The 16,855-nt window shown below is 47.6% G+C and overlaps 1 protein-coding gene across 1 annotated transcript in view; it reads right to left on the minus strand.

The window, feature by feature from the left end:
- LOC129713596 (collagen and calcium-binding EGF domain-containing protein 1-like) overlaps positions 1-16,855 on the minus strand; it is a 98,189-nt gene that overhangs the window by 7,228 nt on the left and 74,106 nt on the right. The window contains exons 6-7 of the mRNA XM_055662784.1: positions 14,761-15,130; positions 6-154 (exon numbers count right to left, since the gene is read on the minus strand). Coding sequence (XP_055518759.1) covers positions 6-154; positions 14,761-15,130 — 519 coding nt within the window. The remainder of the gene's footprint in view (positions 1-5; positions 155-14,760; positions 15,131-16,855) is intronic.

Raw genomic sequence — 16,855 nt, forward strand, 5'->3', positions numbered from 1 at the left:
CTCACCACTGGACCTCGCCTCCCTCGCTTCACGGAGAGCAGATCAGCGGCGGGGCCCATTAGACCCATGTGGCCTCTGGGACCCCGTGGTCCAGGGGCTCCCGGTGCACCACCCGGCCCCACCATTCCTCGATCTCCTGGGCGTCCTGGTGAACCTGGAGTGAGAGACAAGGGGGGAAAGGCAAGGAATGGTTGTTGAGCTCAGCCTATCATCGTGTTCACATCTAGAACCTATTATACAAGACCAGAGGAAAATAGGGGAGGGGGGAGATTGCAACCTTTACGTGGCCCGCCCTGTTTCAACCAATGCAATCAACCCGGCGTGCACAATCAAATAAGATCAAATAGAACAAGTTGTCCGACAACTTTAGGCTGCGTACGTCACACACAAGGAGAAGAAGAAGAGGAAAATAGGAGAAAGACACAAAATGCTGGAGTAACTGGGTCTCTCCCTCTCTCCCTCTCCCCCTCTCCCTCTCTCTCCCTCTCTCTCTCTCTCTCTCTCTCTCCCTCTCTCCCTCTCTCCCTCTCTCTCTCTCTCTCTCTCTCTCTCTCTCTCTCTCTCTCTCTCTCTCTCTCTCTCTCTCTCCCTCTCCCCCCCTCCCCCTCTCCCTCTCTCTCTCTCTCTCTCTCTCTCTCTCCCTCTCTCTCCCTCTCTCTCTCTCTCTCCCTCTCCCTCTCTCTCTCCCTCTCTCCCTCTCTCCCTCTCTTCCTCTCTCTCCCTCTCTCCCTCTCTCTCCCTCTCCTCTCTCTCTCCCTCTCTCCCTCTCTCCCTCTCCCTCCCCCACCCCCCCCTAGAATAAGGGGTCGGCCATTTAGGACTGAGATGAGGAAAAACTTTTTCACCCAGAGAGTTGTGAATCTGTGGAATTCTCTGCCACAGAAGGCAGTGGAGGCCAATTCACTGGATGTTTTCAAGAGAGAGTTAGATACAGCTCTTAGGGCTAACGGAATCAAGGGATATGGGGAGACAGCAGGAACGGGGTACTTATTTTGGATGATCAGCCGTGATCATGTTGAAAGGCGGTGCTGGCTCGAAGGGCCGAATGGCCTACTCCTGCGCCTATTGTCGATGTTCCCCTCTTCCTCTCAGCCCTCCCAATGTGAAACCAATGTATAAACACACAGTAGAAAAGGAAGATGGACAAAAATGCTGGAGAAACTCAGCGGGTGTGGCAGCATCTATGGAGCGAAGGAAATAGGCGACGTTTCGGGTCGAGACCCGGAAGGGTCTCAACCCGAAACGTCACCTATTCCTTCGCTCCATAGATGCTTCCTGGTCTCGACCCGAAACCTATTCCTTCGCTTCATAAACGTTGCCTATTTCCTTCGCTCCATAGATGTTGCTGCACCCGCTGAGTTTCTCCGGCACTTTTGTCTACCTTCGATTTTCCAGCATCTGCCGTTCCTTCTTAAACAGTAAAAAATGAGGTGCCTTAACCATGAATGTACAGGTAACCGCTGGTGGAGCCAACGCCCCCCCCCCCCCCCCCCCCGCCCCCAGAGACCTGGGTTCAATCCCAACCTCAGATGCTGTCTGTGTGGAGTGCGCCCACTCTCTCTGTGACCGCGTGGGTTTCCTCCGGGTGCTCCGGTTTCCTCCCACATCCCAAAGACGCACGGGTTTCGTAGGTCAATTGGGCCCCTCTGTAAAATTGCCCCTGTAAAATTGTGTGGAGAGTGGCTGCAAAAGTGGGATAACACAGAACTATCCTTCTTCCTCTTGTGTATGTACGGCGTGCACAGCCTAAAGTTGTTGGTCAACTTGTTCGAGTTGATCTTGTTTGTGCACGTCGGGTTGGTTGCATTCGTTGAAGCAGGGTGGTCCTCCTGAAGGTTGCAATCTCCCACCTCATGGAGAACTACTGTGAGCGGTTGATCGGTGTGTGTAGTGGAGGGCCTGTTTCCATGCTGTATCTCTAAACTAAACCAAAGACAGATGGACTGGAGTTGGAAATTATTGTCGACTTCAGGAAGATCAGAGGGGGCAGACATACCCCCATCCATATAAACGGGACTGAGGTGGAGCGCGTCTCCAACTACAAATTCCTCGGGGTACACATCTCGGAGGATCTGTCCTGGTCCCTCAACACCTGATCAAAAAGGCGCAGCAGCGCCTTTACTTCCTCAAGAAAGCCCACCTGTCCCCCCAGATCCTGACCAACTTTTACCGCTGTACCATAGAGAGTATCCTGACCACCTGCTTCACGGTATGGTACAGCAGTTGCACCGTAGCGGACAGGAAGGCACTACAACGGGTGGTGAAAACCGCTCAGTACATCATCGGTGCCCCGCTCCCTGCCATGGATGCCCTCCACCGAAAACGGTGTCTGAGACGGGCCGGGAAGATCATCAAAGACCCCTCCCACCCTAACCATGGACTGTTTGCCCTCCTCCCATCAGGGAGGCGGTACAGGAGCCTCAGGTCACGTACCAGTAGGAACAGCTTCTACAATAATACAATCACATTGCTGAACTCGGAGTCCCGCCGATAGATTTCTCCAGTCTCTCCGCCCACATTGTTCGATTATTGTTTGATTATTCTGTATTTTTATTTTAAATTCTATATTGCACTATACTACGGACTGACGCTAAACTGCATTTCGTTGTACCCATACTCGTATTTGTGCAATGACATTAAAGTTGAATTGAATTGAATTGAATTGAAGGACACAGGCTTCGAGGTGTTTAGTGAAGGAGAGGGAAGATCAACGTTCTCTAGCTGTTTGAAGATACTGTAACTCATCCATGCTTCTGCAAGGTTAAACGTCAATGCCTGTGTTGCCAAGCAAAACTCTCCCTTTCCAATCCTTTGTAGAGAAAGCCAAGTATTCCAATCACCATCTGAGCATATCCAGATCACCAGCATTTGCTACTCTATCATCAGAACCTGGCATTGGGCATAAAGAATGGGAGATGTTCTTTTTATCCAATTCGTTACATCAAAGCTGATCTGTGGCTCAAACGCAGTGCCTACCTTTGATCTGTGTCCATCAATACTTCGAGCAACAAAAATCTGTCAATGCCCCAGGATTACTTAGAACAGAAAACAGTTCTTGGTAGGAACAGGCCCTTCCGTCCACCGTGTCTGTGCCAAACAAGATCATCTCTCAGATCTCCTCTCCTTACATGTGATCCATATCCCTCCATTCCAACTACCAGGCTCCAATTTTTGAAACTTTAGAAATACAGCGGTGGAAACATGCCCAAGAATGAACTGCAGATGCTGGAAGATGGAAGGTAGACAAGAGTGCACTCAGCGGGTGCGGCAGCATCTATGGAGCGAAGGAAATAGGCAACGTTTCGGGCCGAAACCCTTCTTCGGATCCTTTGGCCCGCCAACCAATGATCAACTCATACACCGACACTCTCTTAAGGGCCTGTCCCACTTATGCGATATTTACGAGGACCGTCGGCACCCGTCATAGTGGCCAAAAATGTTCAAAATGTTGAAAATCCAGCGGTGACCAGAAAAGGGTGCGACTCTTTGGGCGACTACTCATGACCATACAGGCATGATGGCGCAGCGGTGGAGTCGCTGCCTCTACCCGGGTTCGACCCTGCTGTCTGTACGGAGTTTGCATGTTCTCCCCGTGACCGGGTTTTATTTTCTCCGGGTGATCCGGTTTAGAAACATAGAAAATAGGTGCAGGAGTAGAGACCATTCGGCCCTTCGAGCCTGCACCGCCATTCAAGATGATCATGGCTGATCATCCAACTCAGTATCCCATCCCTGCCTTCTCTCCATACCCCCTGATCCCTTTAGCCTCAAGGGCCACATCTAACTCCCTCTTAAATATAGCCAATGAACTGTGACCTCAACTACCTTCTGTGGCAGAGAATTCCACAGATTCACCACTCTCTGTGTAAAAAATGATTTTATCATCTCGATCCTAAAAGACTTCCCTCTTATCCTTAAACTGTGTGACCCCTAGTTCTGGACTTCCCCAACAATCTTCCTGCATCCAGCCTGTCCAACCCCTTAAGAATTTTGTACGTTTCTATAAGATCCCCCCGCAATCTTCTAAATTCTAGCGAGTACAAGCCGAGTCTATCCAGTCTTTCTTCATATGAAAGTCCTGCCATCCCAGGAATCAGTCTGGTGAACCTTCTCTGTACTCCCTCTATGGCAAGAATGTCTTTCCTTTCTGCCGACCATCGAAGCTAGTCCCGTTTCCTCGCATTTGACCAATATCTGAACCCTTTTTGTACAACATGGCTGTGAGAGTTCCAGCACGGCGACCAGCCAGTATAACTGCAGAGTAGCTCCTCACCAGCTCCTAATTGTTCTTTTTACTCTTTGAATCTGAATTCCTGGAGTTGGCCAGCTCCAAGCTGGCTTCTGGCGCTTGGGCTGTTAAATCAGCTTTGAGTAGCGAGATTGCCAACACTAAATGAACTTATTCCTGGAGGCTTCATCTCGTGATCTACCACTTCCAACCTCCCCAGCCAAACATACAACCCCCTCGAACAGCCTCTCCCATATCTAATATTTTATGTAAACAGCAAAAATGTAACAAAAGTTGAACGTTTTGTTTTTAATGCAACATAATTCTGCAGGCAGAGTTAATTCCAAAGATATTCCTGGCTAAGTGACAGCAACAACTTCCATTGATGTTTTTAATTGTGTCGTTTTTATACATATAAAAAATCACCATCACTCACAATCGCAATAATAATACTTTATTAGCCGAGTATGTTTTGCAACATACGAGGACTTTCATTTGCCAAGTCAGTCATACAAATAAAAATAAAAAGCAACAGAAGCACATTTTAACATAAACATCCACCACAGTGACTCCTCCACATTCCTCACTGTGATGGAAAGTGAAAAAAAAGTTCACATTTCTTCCCTTCTTTCCTCTTCCCATGGCCGGGAGCCTCAAGCCTTCCGTTGATGGGACGATGTTGACTCCCGAGGCCAGCGGTCGAGCCCTCCGCATCGGGGCGATCAGCTCCTGTATCAGGGGGATGTCAGCTCCCCCGCGCCAGCAATCGGACCCCGTGTCGCGGCTGGACGAGCCTCTGCGCCGCTGGAGCTCCCGACTAGCCTCTCCCGAGACTGCGAGCTCTCGATGGTAAGTCCGCAGGCTGCGGTTGGAGCGATCCCAGGCAAGGGACCGGCTCCGATGTTAAGTCCACGCCCCGCGGTGGGGCCCAAAGTCAGTCCAAGGAGATCTCCATCTCCATCGATGGTAGGCCGCAGAGCAACCGGTGATGCGATCCGGAAAATAATCGCATCTCCAGCAAGGTAGGAAACTGAAAAAAAAGGTTATTGATGTTCATCCCCATTGATGTCTCGTTTTCACACCTTAGCCTTCCATATCTCTCGTTTCCTTCTCCCCTGACACTCAGTCTGAAGAAGGGTCTTGACCAAAAACGTCTCCCATTCCTTCTCTACAGAGATACTGCCTGTCCCGCTGACTCCAGCATTTTGAGTCTATCTTCAGTGTAAACCAGCATCTGCAGTTCCTACCTTCATTTACTTTGTGCCTTTTGATGTAGGCACAATATTCCAGAGTGCTTCACGGGACTGTTGTCAAATTCAATTTGACAAGGAGCCATTGGGTGGATGGCCGAAGGTTTGGTCAAGAAGTTTGGGAGTCGCTACAAGGATGATAAAGAGATTTCGAGAAGAAAATCCAGAGTTTTGGGCCTTGGTTGCTGAAGGAACTGTGGCCAAACATAAAGAGATTACATCCGCATTGAGCAATAGAACATAATTGTGGCACAAATACCTCACAGGGTAAGTTACAGAGACAGGACAAAGTGGGAGCCAGGGTGAATTTGTAAACAACGAGGTGAATTTTTAAACCCTGACCAGAAATGGCAGACTGTTGTCCATGAGCAAAAGGACTGTTAAATGAACAATATTTAAGAGGGAACTGCAGATGCTGGAGAATCGAAGGTTACACAAAAAAGCTGGAGAAACTCAGCGGGTGCAGCAACATCTATGGAGCGAAGGAAATAGGCAACGTTTCAGGGCCAAAACCCAAAGGAAATAGGTAACGTTTCGGGTCGAAACCCAAAGGGTTTCGGCCCGAAACGTTGCCTATTTCCTTCGCTCCATAGATGCTGCTGCACCCGCTGAGTTTCTCCAGCTTTTTTGTGTAATGTTAAATGAACAATATTTGGTCGAGAGCGTTCTCCTTTGACATACACAAAATACTGCAGGTTGTTTCGTTACAGTCTAGATATATTGTTGACAAGTGAAAAGCTTTGTTCTCCATGCTCTCCAGTCAAATAATAATAATAATAATAATGTGTATTTATATAGCACTTTTCAACAAAACCAGTATTTGAACCAAAGTGCTTTACAGAGATTGATTAAATTAATTGAACAGATCAAATGTCAATAAATCCATACAAAACAAAAAAGAGAAAAAGAAAAAAGACACAGAACAGTACACTATAGAAATCAACATGAGACGTCCCCCCACAGCAGAATTCACTGTGAGGGAAGGCACTAAAAATATCCAGTTCTCCCCCTCATAGTCCACCCGAGGTCGGGGTCTATATGTGGCCTCCTCAGCCAACTCGATGTTCTCAGGCCCTCTGCCGCGAAGCTGGATCATCGGCGTCGGGTGAACATTCTTCAGCGGCCTGGACTGAATTAAATTAAATTAAATCAGATAATACGACTCATAAATGCAATTGAGCCAAACTCAAAGTGCAACAGCGGCAGATACTCGGGTTCGATCCCGTCTGTACAGAGTTTGTACGTTCTCCCTGTGACCGAGAGGGTTTTTTTTCCAGGTGCTCCATGTTCTTCCCACATTCTAAAGACGTGCATGTTTGTAGAATAATTGGCTTCTGTAAATTGGCCCATAGATGTGTGTAGGATAGAACTAATGCATGGGCGATGGCTGGTTGGCACAGACTCGGTGGTCTTCAACATAGTCGATGGGAGGTCGAAGGAGATCGAAGGAGGTCGTCTTCACTCTCCACTATTCGGTGTCCAATTTTCCCCAAGTTAGTTGTAGCTAGTTGTAGCTAGTTGTAGCTAGTTGTAGCTAGTTGTAGCTGGTCTTCAACATAGTCGAAGGAGGTCTTCAACATGACATTTTTTCAAACTCTCCAAATCTCTTCTAAACTCGCCAATTAGGTCGGCCAAGTGGGACAGCCACTTAAGGAATTGTTAGTAATTCAGATTGAGCTACCCTGCACCAGGATTGATCCTTCACTTGGCTCCCGGTTTCGTGCGATGAAGTATTAACTTCCCTCAGAACTCTGAGCGTCAGAATGATCATGGAATAAATTGTTCCTGGCATTCTTCTCGTTTGATCTAGTGTAACCGCTAAAGTCATCTCCTCCTTAACAACACACATTCCTTTCTCCGGCATGAGTGTGTTGTTTTTAGGACATAGCGTTCCATACAATCACTCACAATGGAATCGGCAACAAGAGATGGCTAACAGCAAGTTGGCAACATATTGTTAACTGCTTTAGGTTTGCCTTGGATTTCAGCCACGGCAGCCCAAGAGATTTGAGTCATGAAAGCATTTTTCAACGACATGTCGAAGGCACAACGCTTCTTCATGTGAGTATATCATGTGAGCTGTAAATAATCAACAGTGTCTCCAGCTTCCTACACGAACGCAATAAACACATTCTAATTCACAGTCCTGTATTTTTCTTCAAATATCGTTGTGAAACTCTCAACTCCAAAGACATTGAAGTGAATTCTAAGAGGTCTAGCTGGAGAGAGCAATAGACACAAAAAGCTGGGCTAACTCAGCGGGTCAGACAGCGTCTCTGGAGAAAAGGAATAGGTGACGTTTCGGGTCGAGACTTCTGAAGATGCTGTCTGACCCGCTGAGTTACTCCAGCTTTTTTTGTAGCTATCTTCGGTTTAAAGCAGCTTCTGCAGTTCCTTCCCACACAGAGAGAGTGTGATACCTGTTTCCATGTGCTCAGAAATCAATATCCCGGGGCACTAATTTAAACTAAGTGGTGGAAGGAAGGTGAGCAGGGATTATTTACCTCCAGAGTGCCGTAGGGGGTCGAGAACTCGCTACCTCACCACATACAGGCAATTAGGGTTAGCTTCAAATACACCCTTGCATATCCTCTCTCTCTCTGTCCTTCCCTCACCCTAGGCGTCATACTAGTTTCGGTGTCGGCCTGTTGAGTTTCACCTACCCCACAGCCAACAATGGACCATTGTGGGCTCCATCTTTCTTTGATCATCTTTGCTTTCTGCATATCTTTCATTCATTAGTTCTACATGCTGTCTATATCTCTCGTTTCCCTTTCCCCTGACTCAGTCTGAAGAAGAGTCTGGACCCGAAACGTCACACATTCTTTTCCCCCAGAGATGCTGCCTGACCCGCTCAGTTATTTAGCTATTGGTGCCTTGAACCAGCATCTGTAGTTCCTCCCTACAGCAAAGAATGGATTGGGTTTTCTGCTTATGCTGATCATCTTCTGCAGACACCACAACCTCCCCTAATGGTCATTCATCTTCCTTGTCATTGACGTCTGCCTGGTCCCTATTCTGGATGTGAGAATGTGATGCCCAAGGTCTGGTGCTTGCCAGCCTGTGCTGCATAGACTTATGAAAGCAGGAATCTATGGCCCAACTCGCCCTTGCCATCCAAGTTGCCCAACCGGGCTGGTCCCACAAGCCTGTGCCTGGCCCATATCCTTCCAAACCGGCAGCATGTCCCGTCCCGTGAAGCCTCTTCTCTCTCTCTTCCACCAAACCACCAGTCAAGATGATAGCCTCTCAGGTCCTGGCCTATATCTTCACTGAACTGAAGCAGGATCAAATGGAAAAAGTCTGAAGTGGGGTCTCGTCCCGAAACGTCACCTATTCCTTCTATCTAGCGATGCTGCCTGCCCCGCTGAGTTACTCCAGCATGGTGTAAACCAGCATCTGCAGTTGCTTCCGACACATCGCTCTAAACCGTTCTTATCCAAGTAACTTCCTCCAGACCCTCTCCAATGCAAGCAAATTCTTAAGGGGTTGGACAGGCTAGATGCAGGAAGATTATTCCCGATGTTGGGGAAGTCCAGAACAAGGGGTCACACAGTTTAAGGATAAGAGGGAAGTCTTTTAGGACCGAGATGAGAAAATCATTTTTTACACAGAGAGTGGTGAATCTGTGGAATTCTCTGCCACAGAATAGGCAACGTTTCGGGTCGAAACCCTGAAGGAAATAGGCAACGTTTCGGGTCGAAACCCGTAAGGGTTTCGTCCCGAAACGTTGCCTATTTCCATCGCTCCATAGATGCTGCCGCACCCGCTGAGTTTCTCCAGCACTTTGAGGCCAGTTCATTGGCTATATTTAAGAGGGAGTTAGATATGGCCCTTGTGGCTAAAGGGATCAGGGGGTATGGAGAGAAGGCAGGGATGGGATACTGAGTTGGATGATCAGCCATGATCATATTGAATGGCGGTGCAGGCTCGAAGGCCCGAAGGCACCTATTTTCTATGTTTCTATGTTTACATAGAAACATAGAAACATAGAAATTAGGTGCAGGAGTAGGCCATTCAGCCCTTCGAGCCTGCACCGCCATTCAATATGATCATGGCTGATCATCCAACTCAGTATCCCGTACCTGCCTTCTCTCCATACCCTCTGATCCCCTTGGCCACAAGGGCCAACATCTAACTCCCTCTTTAAATATAGCCAATGAACTGGCCTCAACTACCCTCTGTGGCAGAGAGTTCCAGAGATTCACCACTCTCCTGTTTCTATCCTTTCTCTGATAAGGGGCCCCAAACTGCTCACAATATTCCAAATCTGGCCTCACCAGTGCCTGATGCTGTCCATGTTCCTGTCCAAATATATTTTACATGTTGTTGGTGGAAGAGCTCATGGTTTTAAAGCAGAGAAAATGATTGTCCATGCAACTGCTGCCAATAATCTTCAATGTCTAACCCACGGACTTGGAGCTGAACAAATGCCTCCTTTTCTGCTGCAAACACTTCTGATTCTAGGAAACAAAACTTGATCTCATTGTAGTTGGGGCATGCTCTTGAAATGTCCTCAGGGCTGCATTTTGAAATATCGTGTTAAACATACATTGCTTCAAAAACACAGGCAGAAGTTCAAAACAAAATCAGTGCAGCAGTTTTTTTCCCCTCAATCTTGCCCGTACTTGATTTCCGTTCCCAATCTCCAACTTGTAAATCTTATTAATGGGTCTAATTACCCTGTTATTTACACTGCAATTTAATTATTCCAAAACTACTCTTTGATCTGCTTGTCAAAAAAACGAATTAAGACGGGGGGGGGGAAAGCTGGAACTGAACGTTAGTTTATTTGCCAGGGTAATGGAATCGTATTTATCTAGCTCACTGCTTGGCCTCTGCATGTTCTGAAATACTTGGAGTTTGGAGGAATGAGGGGGAACGCTTTGAAACATACAGGATAGTGAAAGGCTCTAGAGTGGATGTTGAGAGGATGTTTCCATTAGTGAGAGAGTCTAGGACTAGAAACATAGAAAATAGGTGCAGGAGTAGGCCATTCGGCCCTTCGAGCCTCCACCGCCATTCAATATGATCATGGCTGATCATCCTACTCAGTATCCCATCCATGCCTTCTCTCCACACCTCCTGATCCCTTTAGCCACAAGGGCCACATCTAACTCCCTCTTAAAAATAGCCAATGAATTGGCCTCAACTACTTTCTGTGGCAGAGAATTCCACAGACTCACCACTCTCTGTGTGAATTTTTTTTTTTCTCATCTCGGTCCTAAAAGACTTCCCCCCTTATCCTTAAACTAGAGGTCATAGCCTCAGAATGAAAGGACGTTCTTTTAGGACGGAGATGAGGAGAAATGTCTTTAGTCAGAGGTTGGTAAATGTGTGGAATTATTTGCCACAGAAGACTGTGGAGGCCAAGTCAGTGGGTATTTTTAAGGTAGAGAACTGGAAAGGGGGAGGGGATGGAGAGAGAGGGAAAGCAAGGGCTACTTGAAGTTAGAGAAGTCAATGTTCATACCACTGGGGTGGGAACTGCTCAAGCGAAATATGAGGTGCTCTTCCTCCAATTTGCGCTGGGCCTCACTCTGACAATGGAGGAGGCCCAGGACTGAAAGGTCAGATTGGGAATGGGACGGGGAGTTAATAAATGGAAGAACCTCCCAGTTCTCCGACCAGTCTTATTGTCTCCGACTGCATTTTATCTCGGTTTGCTTTGTTGTTAACTTCTCCCAACTAACAATGATCTCTTCGACTCGTTCCTCGATCTCTATTCCCTTTGTCCTGTTTTCACACCTTACACTTCCTTATCTATACACTTTCCACCCATCCTGACATTAGTCTGAAGAACCTTCTCCCCAGAGATGCTGCCTGTCACGCTGAGTTACTCCAGCATTTTGTGGCTATCTTCCATTTAAACCAGCATCTGCAGTTCCTTCCTACAAATATTGTATATAGAAGTTGGAAGGTGATGTTACAGGAAAGATATTGTCAAGGTGGAAAGGGTGCGGAGAAGATGTATGAGGATGTTGCCTGGACCCGAAGACCTGAAGACCTGAGCTATAGGAACAGGTTGAGCAGGCTCGGACTTTATTCCTTGAAGCGCAGGAGGATGAGGGCCAATCGATCAAGATCCTGCTGCAGTTTTTCATAACCATCTTCACTATCTGCAAAACCACCCACTTTTGTACCATCTGCAAACTTGCTAATCTGATGTGCATGATCGTGAGAGGAATAGATTGGGGTATCTGCTGTTAATCGGGCAACTGAACCATTCCATCACCAATGCATGAGTGGACCTGACCTGCCATCTACTTCAGTGGAGACCCTCAGACTATCTTTATTTGGACTTTCCTGGACCTTTTTTTTGCACTAAATGTTATTCCCTTTGTCCTGTATACGATACGATTGGGAATTGGGAATTGGGAATTGGGAATTGGGAATTGCTCTGCCAAAGGACAAGAAGGCCCTGCAGAGAGTAGTGCGTTCGGCCGAACGCACAATGGGAACTTCACTCGCCCCCCCCTGCAGGAACTATACATCAGGAGATGCAACTCCAGAGCCAATAAAATCATGGGAGACCCCTTCCACACCTGCAACGGACTGTTCCAGCTGCTGCGGTCAGGCAAACGCCTCCGTTGGCATGCTGTGAGAACGGAGAGGTTGAGAAGGAGTTTCTTCCCAGAGGCCATTCGGACTGTAAACTCCTATCTCACTAGGGACTAACTTTACTGAACCACTCTACTGCTTTTTTTTTTCCCCTTTTCCTTCCGCCACAATATTTAATATGTAAAAGAACATGTGATTCTGTTCCATCCTGTTTGTAGTTTGTTTGCTTGGTTTGTTTGTTTGTCTTTTTGCACAAAGTCTGCGAGCATCGCCACTTTTCATTTCACTGCACAACTCGTATGTGTATGTGACAAATAAACTTGACTTGACTTGATACTTGATTTCTTGTCAGATAGAGGTCTGAAATGTGTTTTTGCATACAGCCATACAGTATCCACAATGCTTGTATTCATGTAATAGTCTTCTCACTGACTGGATAGCACGCAACAAAAAGTTATTCACTGAGACAATAATAAACTGAACCGAGTGTAAACTGGAATAGGAGCCGAACGCACCTCGATCCCACAGAAGGCCTAAGGAGAAGATAATTGGCGATAATTAACGACTCGTCTCGCAAAGAATATACGTGAAACAAAAAAATAATAATTAGTGGTTCACATGCAGTTCCGCTGAGCAGGTAACTCTTGCATCAACACTTTGTACATTGTGCTTGTGGTTTGGGATAATTGGTTCACAATGACACTGTATTACACCCTTGCGAAACAGTCCAAGATAATGTTGGCTGGAACAAACCATCAGTTGAACCATCACCTGCCACATTACAGCACAAATATTGTTGATGTAATACCAACAGGATTATTGTGCAACGTTGTGTATTAATAATTGTGGTATTTCAATGATGAAATCTTCCTGGCATTTTATCGCAAGTTTTTTCAAAAGGCTTATTTGCTCAAGGGATATGATTATCGATGACATTTGTGGCCACGTCATATTGTCTTTGGCAGCACTTTGTGTGTGGAACAAAAGGTGTCAGCAGGCATGTAACAGTTCACGTAATGGTGTCGGCTGTAACGCATCAATCTAGATCATAGAACGTAGAACAGTACGTCAAAAGTACATATCCTTTGGCCCACAATGTCTGTGCCGAACACGATGCCAAGAAAAGATCCTACAGCGAGCAAGATAGTCCACTTGACGAAAAAGACGGAGTACAGTCACGGGCAGATTCGTGGGCGATTTTCGGCCCCATTTCCGTAACCGGCTTCCGTCTCCGCGCCAAAGATCCCGTAGCGGAGCAACGATAACTAGTGCGGAGACGGAAACATCCTCGTAAAAATCAAAGTTCTTTGGTAAAAATCTTCTCCTCATTTTCAGAATTTTAATCTATTAACACAAACTGTTCCCCCGCAACGTTGATTACACTGCGGGTCGGGTGGGGTCCGGTTACTGAAATGGATGAAAAAAAGGCCCACGTTCCGCTCCATTGCGTACTACACGTCAGCCCATTGCATTTAGCAGGAGTGGTCTATCTTGCGAAATAGTCCAAGATAATGTTGGCTGGAACAAACCATCAGTTGAACCATCACCTGCCACGTTACAGCACAAAGCGGGGCTCCGAAAAACTGACCGCTATAGGATCTTTGATGCCAAGTTAAACATATCTCCTCTGCCTGCACGTGATCCATATCCCTCCATTCCCTGCATATCCATGTGCCTATCTAAACCTAGCCTACCACTGCGCCATTGTGGCACTCTCAGGGCAATTTACAGTGAGCTCCACTTGTGATTTGGGTATGCTTTTACTGGGAGACAGAAAAGATACCAGTCTCTTTAGAGCAATTCAGCAGGTAAAGGGCCTGTCCCACTTACGTGTCCTTGGCACGCAAATTACGCGACCTCATGGTCGACTTGAGCAACGACGGTCCTTCGAAGGTCGGGCGCGATTACATGCGTACGCACAGCCGTCTGGAGCGCGTGACGTCATTTGAAGATGGACACAAAGCTGGAGTAACTCAGCGGGACCGGCAGCATCTCTGGAGAGAAGCAATGGGTGACGTTTTGTGTCAAGACTCGTCTTCAGTCTGCAAAGAAGGGTCTCGACCCGAAACGCAACCCATTGCTTCTCTCCAGAGACGCTGCCGGGCCCGCTGAGTTACTCCAGCATTTTGTGTCTATCTTCAATTTTCTTGGCCCCGCTCTGGGAGTAGAAGTGGGGGCGGATCCGGACTGCAACGGCCGTGAGCCCCAGGCCGAGTTCGGCGATCGTTTGCCTGCTTCTGCTGCTGTTGGAGGTGAGACGTTGCGTCGTGCCAGGGTCTTGGGCCTGTCCCACTTTGGCCGTTAGTTCCGCAACAGGCCGTTGGCGCGCGAAGATTTCGTTCGCTACAAACATTTCAGAGCCCCGCGCGATGTCGCGCACAACTACATACCTCTCCGCGCTTCTAAGTGGGACCGGCCCCGCGAGGCCATACGGTGCCCATGCGCCTCAAAGCAACCACGAGGTCGTGTAATTTGCGTGCCAAGGATACGTAAGTGGGACAGGGTCTCTGGAGATCATGGAGAGGTGACATTTCGAGTTCACGCCCTTCTTCAGACTGCAAGGAGCAAGGCGTGACGTATCACTGCCCCTTGTTACGGTTCAATGCTACCAATGTTGCCCACACCTCAGCACTCTCAAAACAGGGAGGGAGGAGTTGCTGGATATGGATTATTCACACTAAACATTCTCAGGAATCTCAGTGGCTTCGTAGGAATCCTTACCAGCAGGTCCGGGCACCCCACGATGATCCACTATGTGTGGTGCACACTGCAGTCTTTCTGCGCATTTCCTTGACTGTATCTTTTCGCTGGAGTTGTCCAGGTTTGTCAGCAGCAGCTGGGGAGAAGAAGGTTTGGTCACGGCAATAAATATTAGAAACATAGACACATAGAAAATAGGTAGACAAAAATGCTGGAGAAACTCAGTGGGTGCAGCAGCATCTATGGAGCGAAGGAAATGGGCAACGTTTCGGGACGAAAATCGAAGGTAGACAAAAATGCTGGAGAAACTCAGCGGGCCTGGCAGCATCTGTGGAAGTATATGGGCAGATGACATTTGGGTAGGAAGGTACTGCAAATGCTGGATAACGTTTGGGGTTGAGACTCTTCTTTAGACGGATGGAGTAGCAGGGAGATAGTCTAGCCGGATAGAACAAAACTTGGGGGCGTTTTTGATAATCTCATCATTACATCGGGTCCAAAGTCTGTCGCCTCCCTTTGATCTGGTATTTTGTTGGTTCACATGCTTGATCAATGGTGTTTTATCATTAATGTTTTATTATTATTAATGTCTAGTGTTTTCCGAGTCATTCGTAACTGTCACTGTATGTCATGTTGTTACTTGTGGGCGGAGCACCAAGGCAAATTCCTTGTATGTGAATACTTGGCCAATAAACTTAAGGGCCTGTCCCATGAGTATGCGACTCCGTGCGGCAAGCGCGACCTAACGTGGTCGCTTGAGCCGTACGGCCTCGTGGGGCCGGTCCCACTTCGATCGCCGGAGCCATATGGAGTTGTGCGGAGCTGGTCCTGACATCGCGCGGGGCTCCGAAAATGACCGCGTTCAAAAAAAATGCCGGCCCCGTAGCCACATTGAGGCCGTACGCAGCGTCTCGACGCCGTACGTCATGCGCGAACTTCCCGCGGACTTCGCTCAAACTTCACGTCACTCACTCGACCTCCGCGCGGCCCCCACTTCCGGTTTGGTCGTGCTCGCCGCGTGCAGGCGCATGCTGGTGGGACAGGCCCTTAACTTAAACTTATACTGAAGTGGGAGAATGGCCAGGGTGGAATTGGAATTGGATTTGAAGATAGACACAAAATGCTGGGGTAACTCAGCGGGTCAGGCAGCATCACTGGAGAGAAGGTATTTCATACCTCTATTTTCCCTCCCTCCTGACTCGCAGTCTGAAGATGGGACTTGACCCAAAATATCACCCATTCCTTCTCTCCAGAGATGCTGCCTGACTCGCTGAGTTACTCCAGCATTTTTCTTGTCTATCTTCGGCATAAACCAGCATCTGCAGTTCCTTCCTACACACGGAATTGGAATTGTTGAGTCAAGTGGGTAAAGTGAATGTTTGGCAACACTGGAAATGTTATAAAGGTGTGGTCTATATATAGTTCCATAAACATTTCTGAACAACTAGTTTTAGCTTTGTACCGGAAATGAAGGCTAGATGATTTGTGCATTGTTCAGTAACACTCTGTAATTGTAGCCAACTTTCAACTGACAATAAGGTGGACAAAAGTGCTGGAGAAACTCAGCGGGTGCGGCAGCATCTATGGAGCGAAGGAAATAGGCAACGTTTCGGGTCGAAACCCTGAAGGAAATAGGCAACGTTTCGGGTCGAAACCCTGAAGGAAATAGGCAAAGTTTCGGGTAGAAACCCTGAAGGTAACGTTTCGGGTCGAAACCCGTAAGGGTTTTGTCCCGAAACGTTGCCTATTTCCATCGCTCCATAGATGCTGCCGCACCTGCTGAGTTTCTCCAGCACTTTGAGGCCAGTTCATTGGCTATATTTAAGAGGGAGTTAGATGTGGCCCTTGTGGCCAAGGCGATCAGAGGGAGGGTATGGAGAGAAGGCAGGTACGGGATACTGAGTTGGATGATCAGCCATGATCATATTGAATGGCGGTGCAGGCTCGAAGGGCCGAATGGCCTACTCCTGCACCTAATTTCTATGTTTCTATGTTTTGTCTACCTTCGATTCTCCAGCATCTGCAGTTCCTTCTTAAACTGATAATAGAATAGAAACAGAGAAACATAGAAAATAGGTACAGGAGTAGGCCCTTCGAGCCTGCACCGCCATTCAAT

The sequence above is a fragment of the Leucoraja erinacea genome, chromosome 36 (genome assembly GCF_028641065.1).
Source record: "Leucoraja erinacea ecotype New England chromosome 36, Leri_hhj_1, whole genome shotgun sequence".
Classification (NCBI taxonomy): Eukaryota; Metazoa; Chordata; class Chondrichthyes; order Rajiformes; family Rajidae; genus Leucoraja; species Leucoraja erinaceus.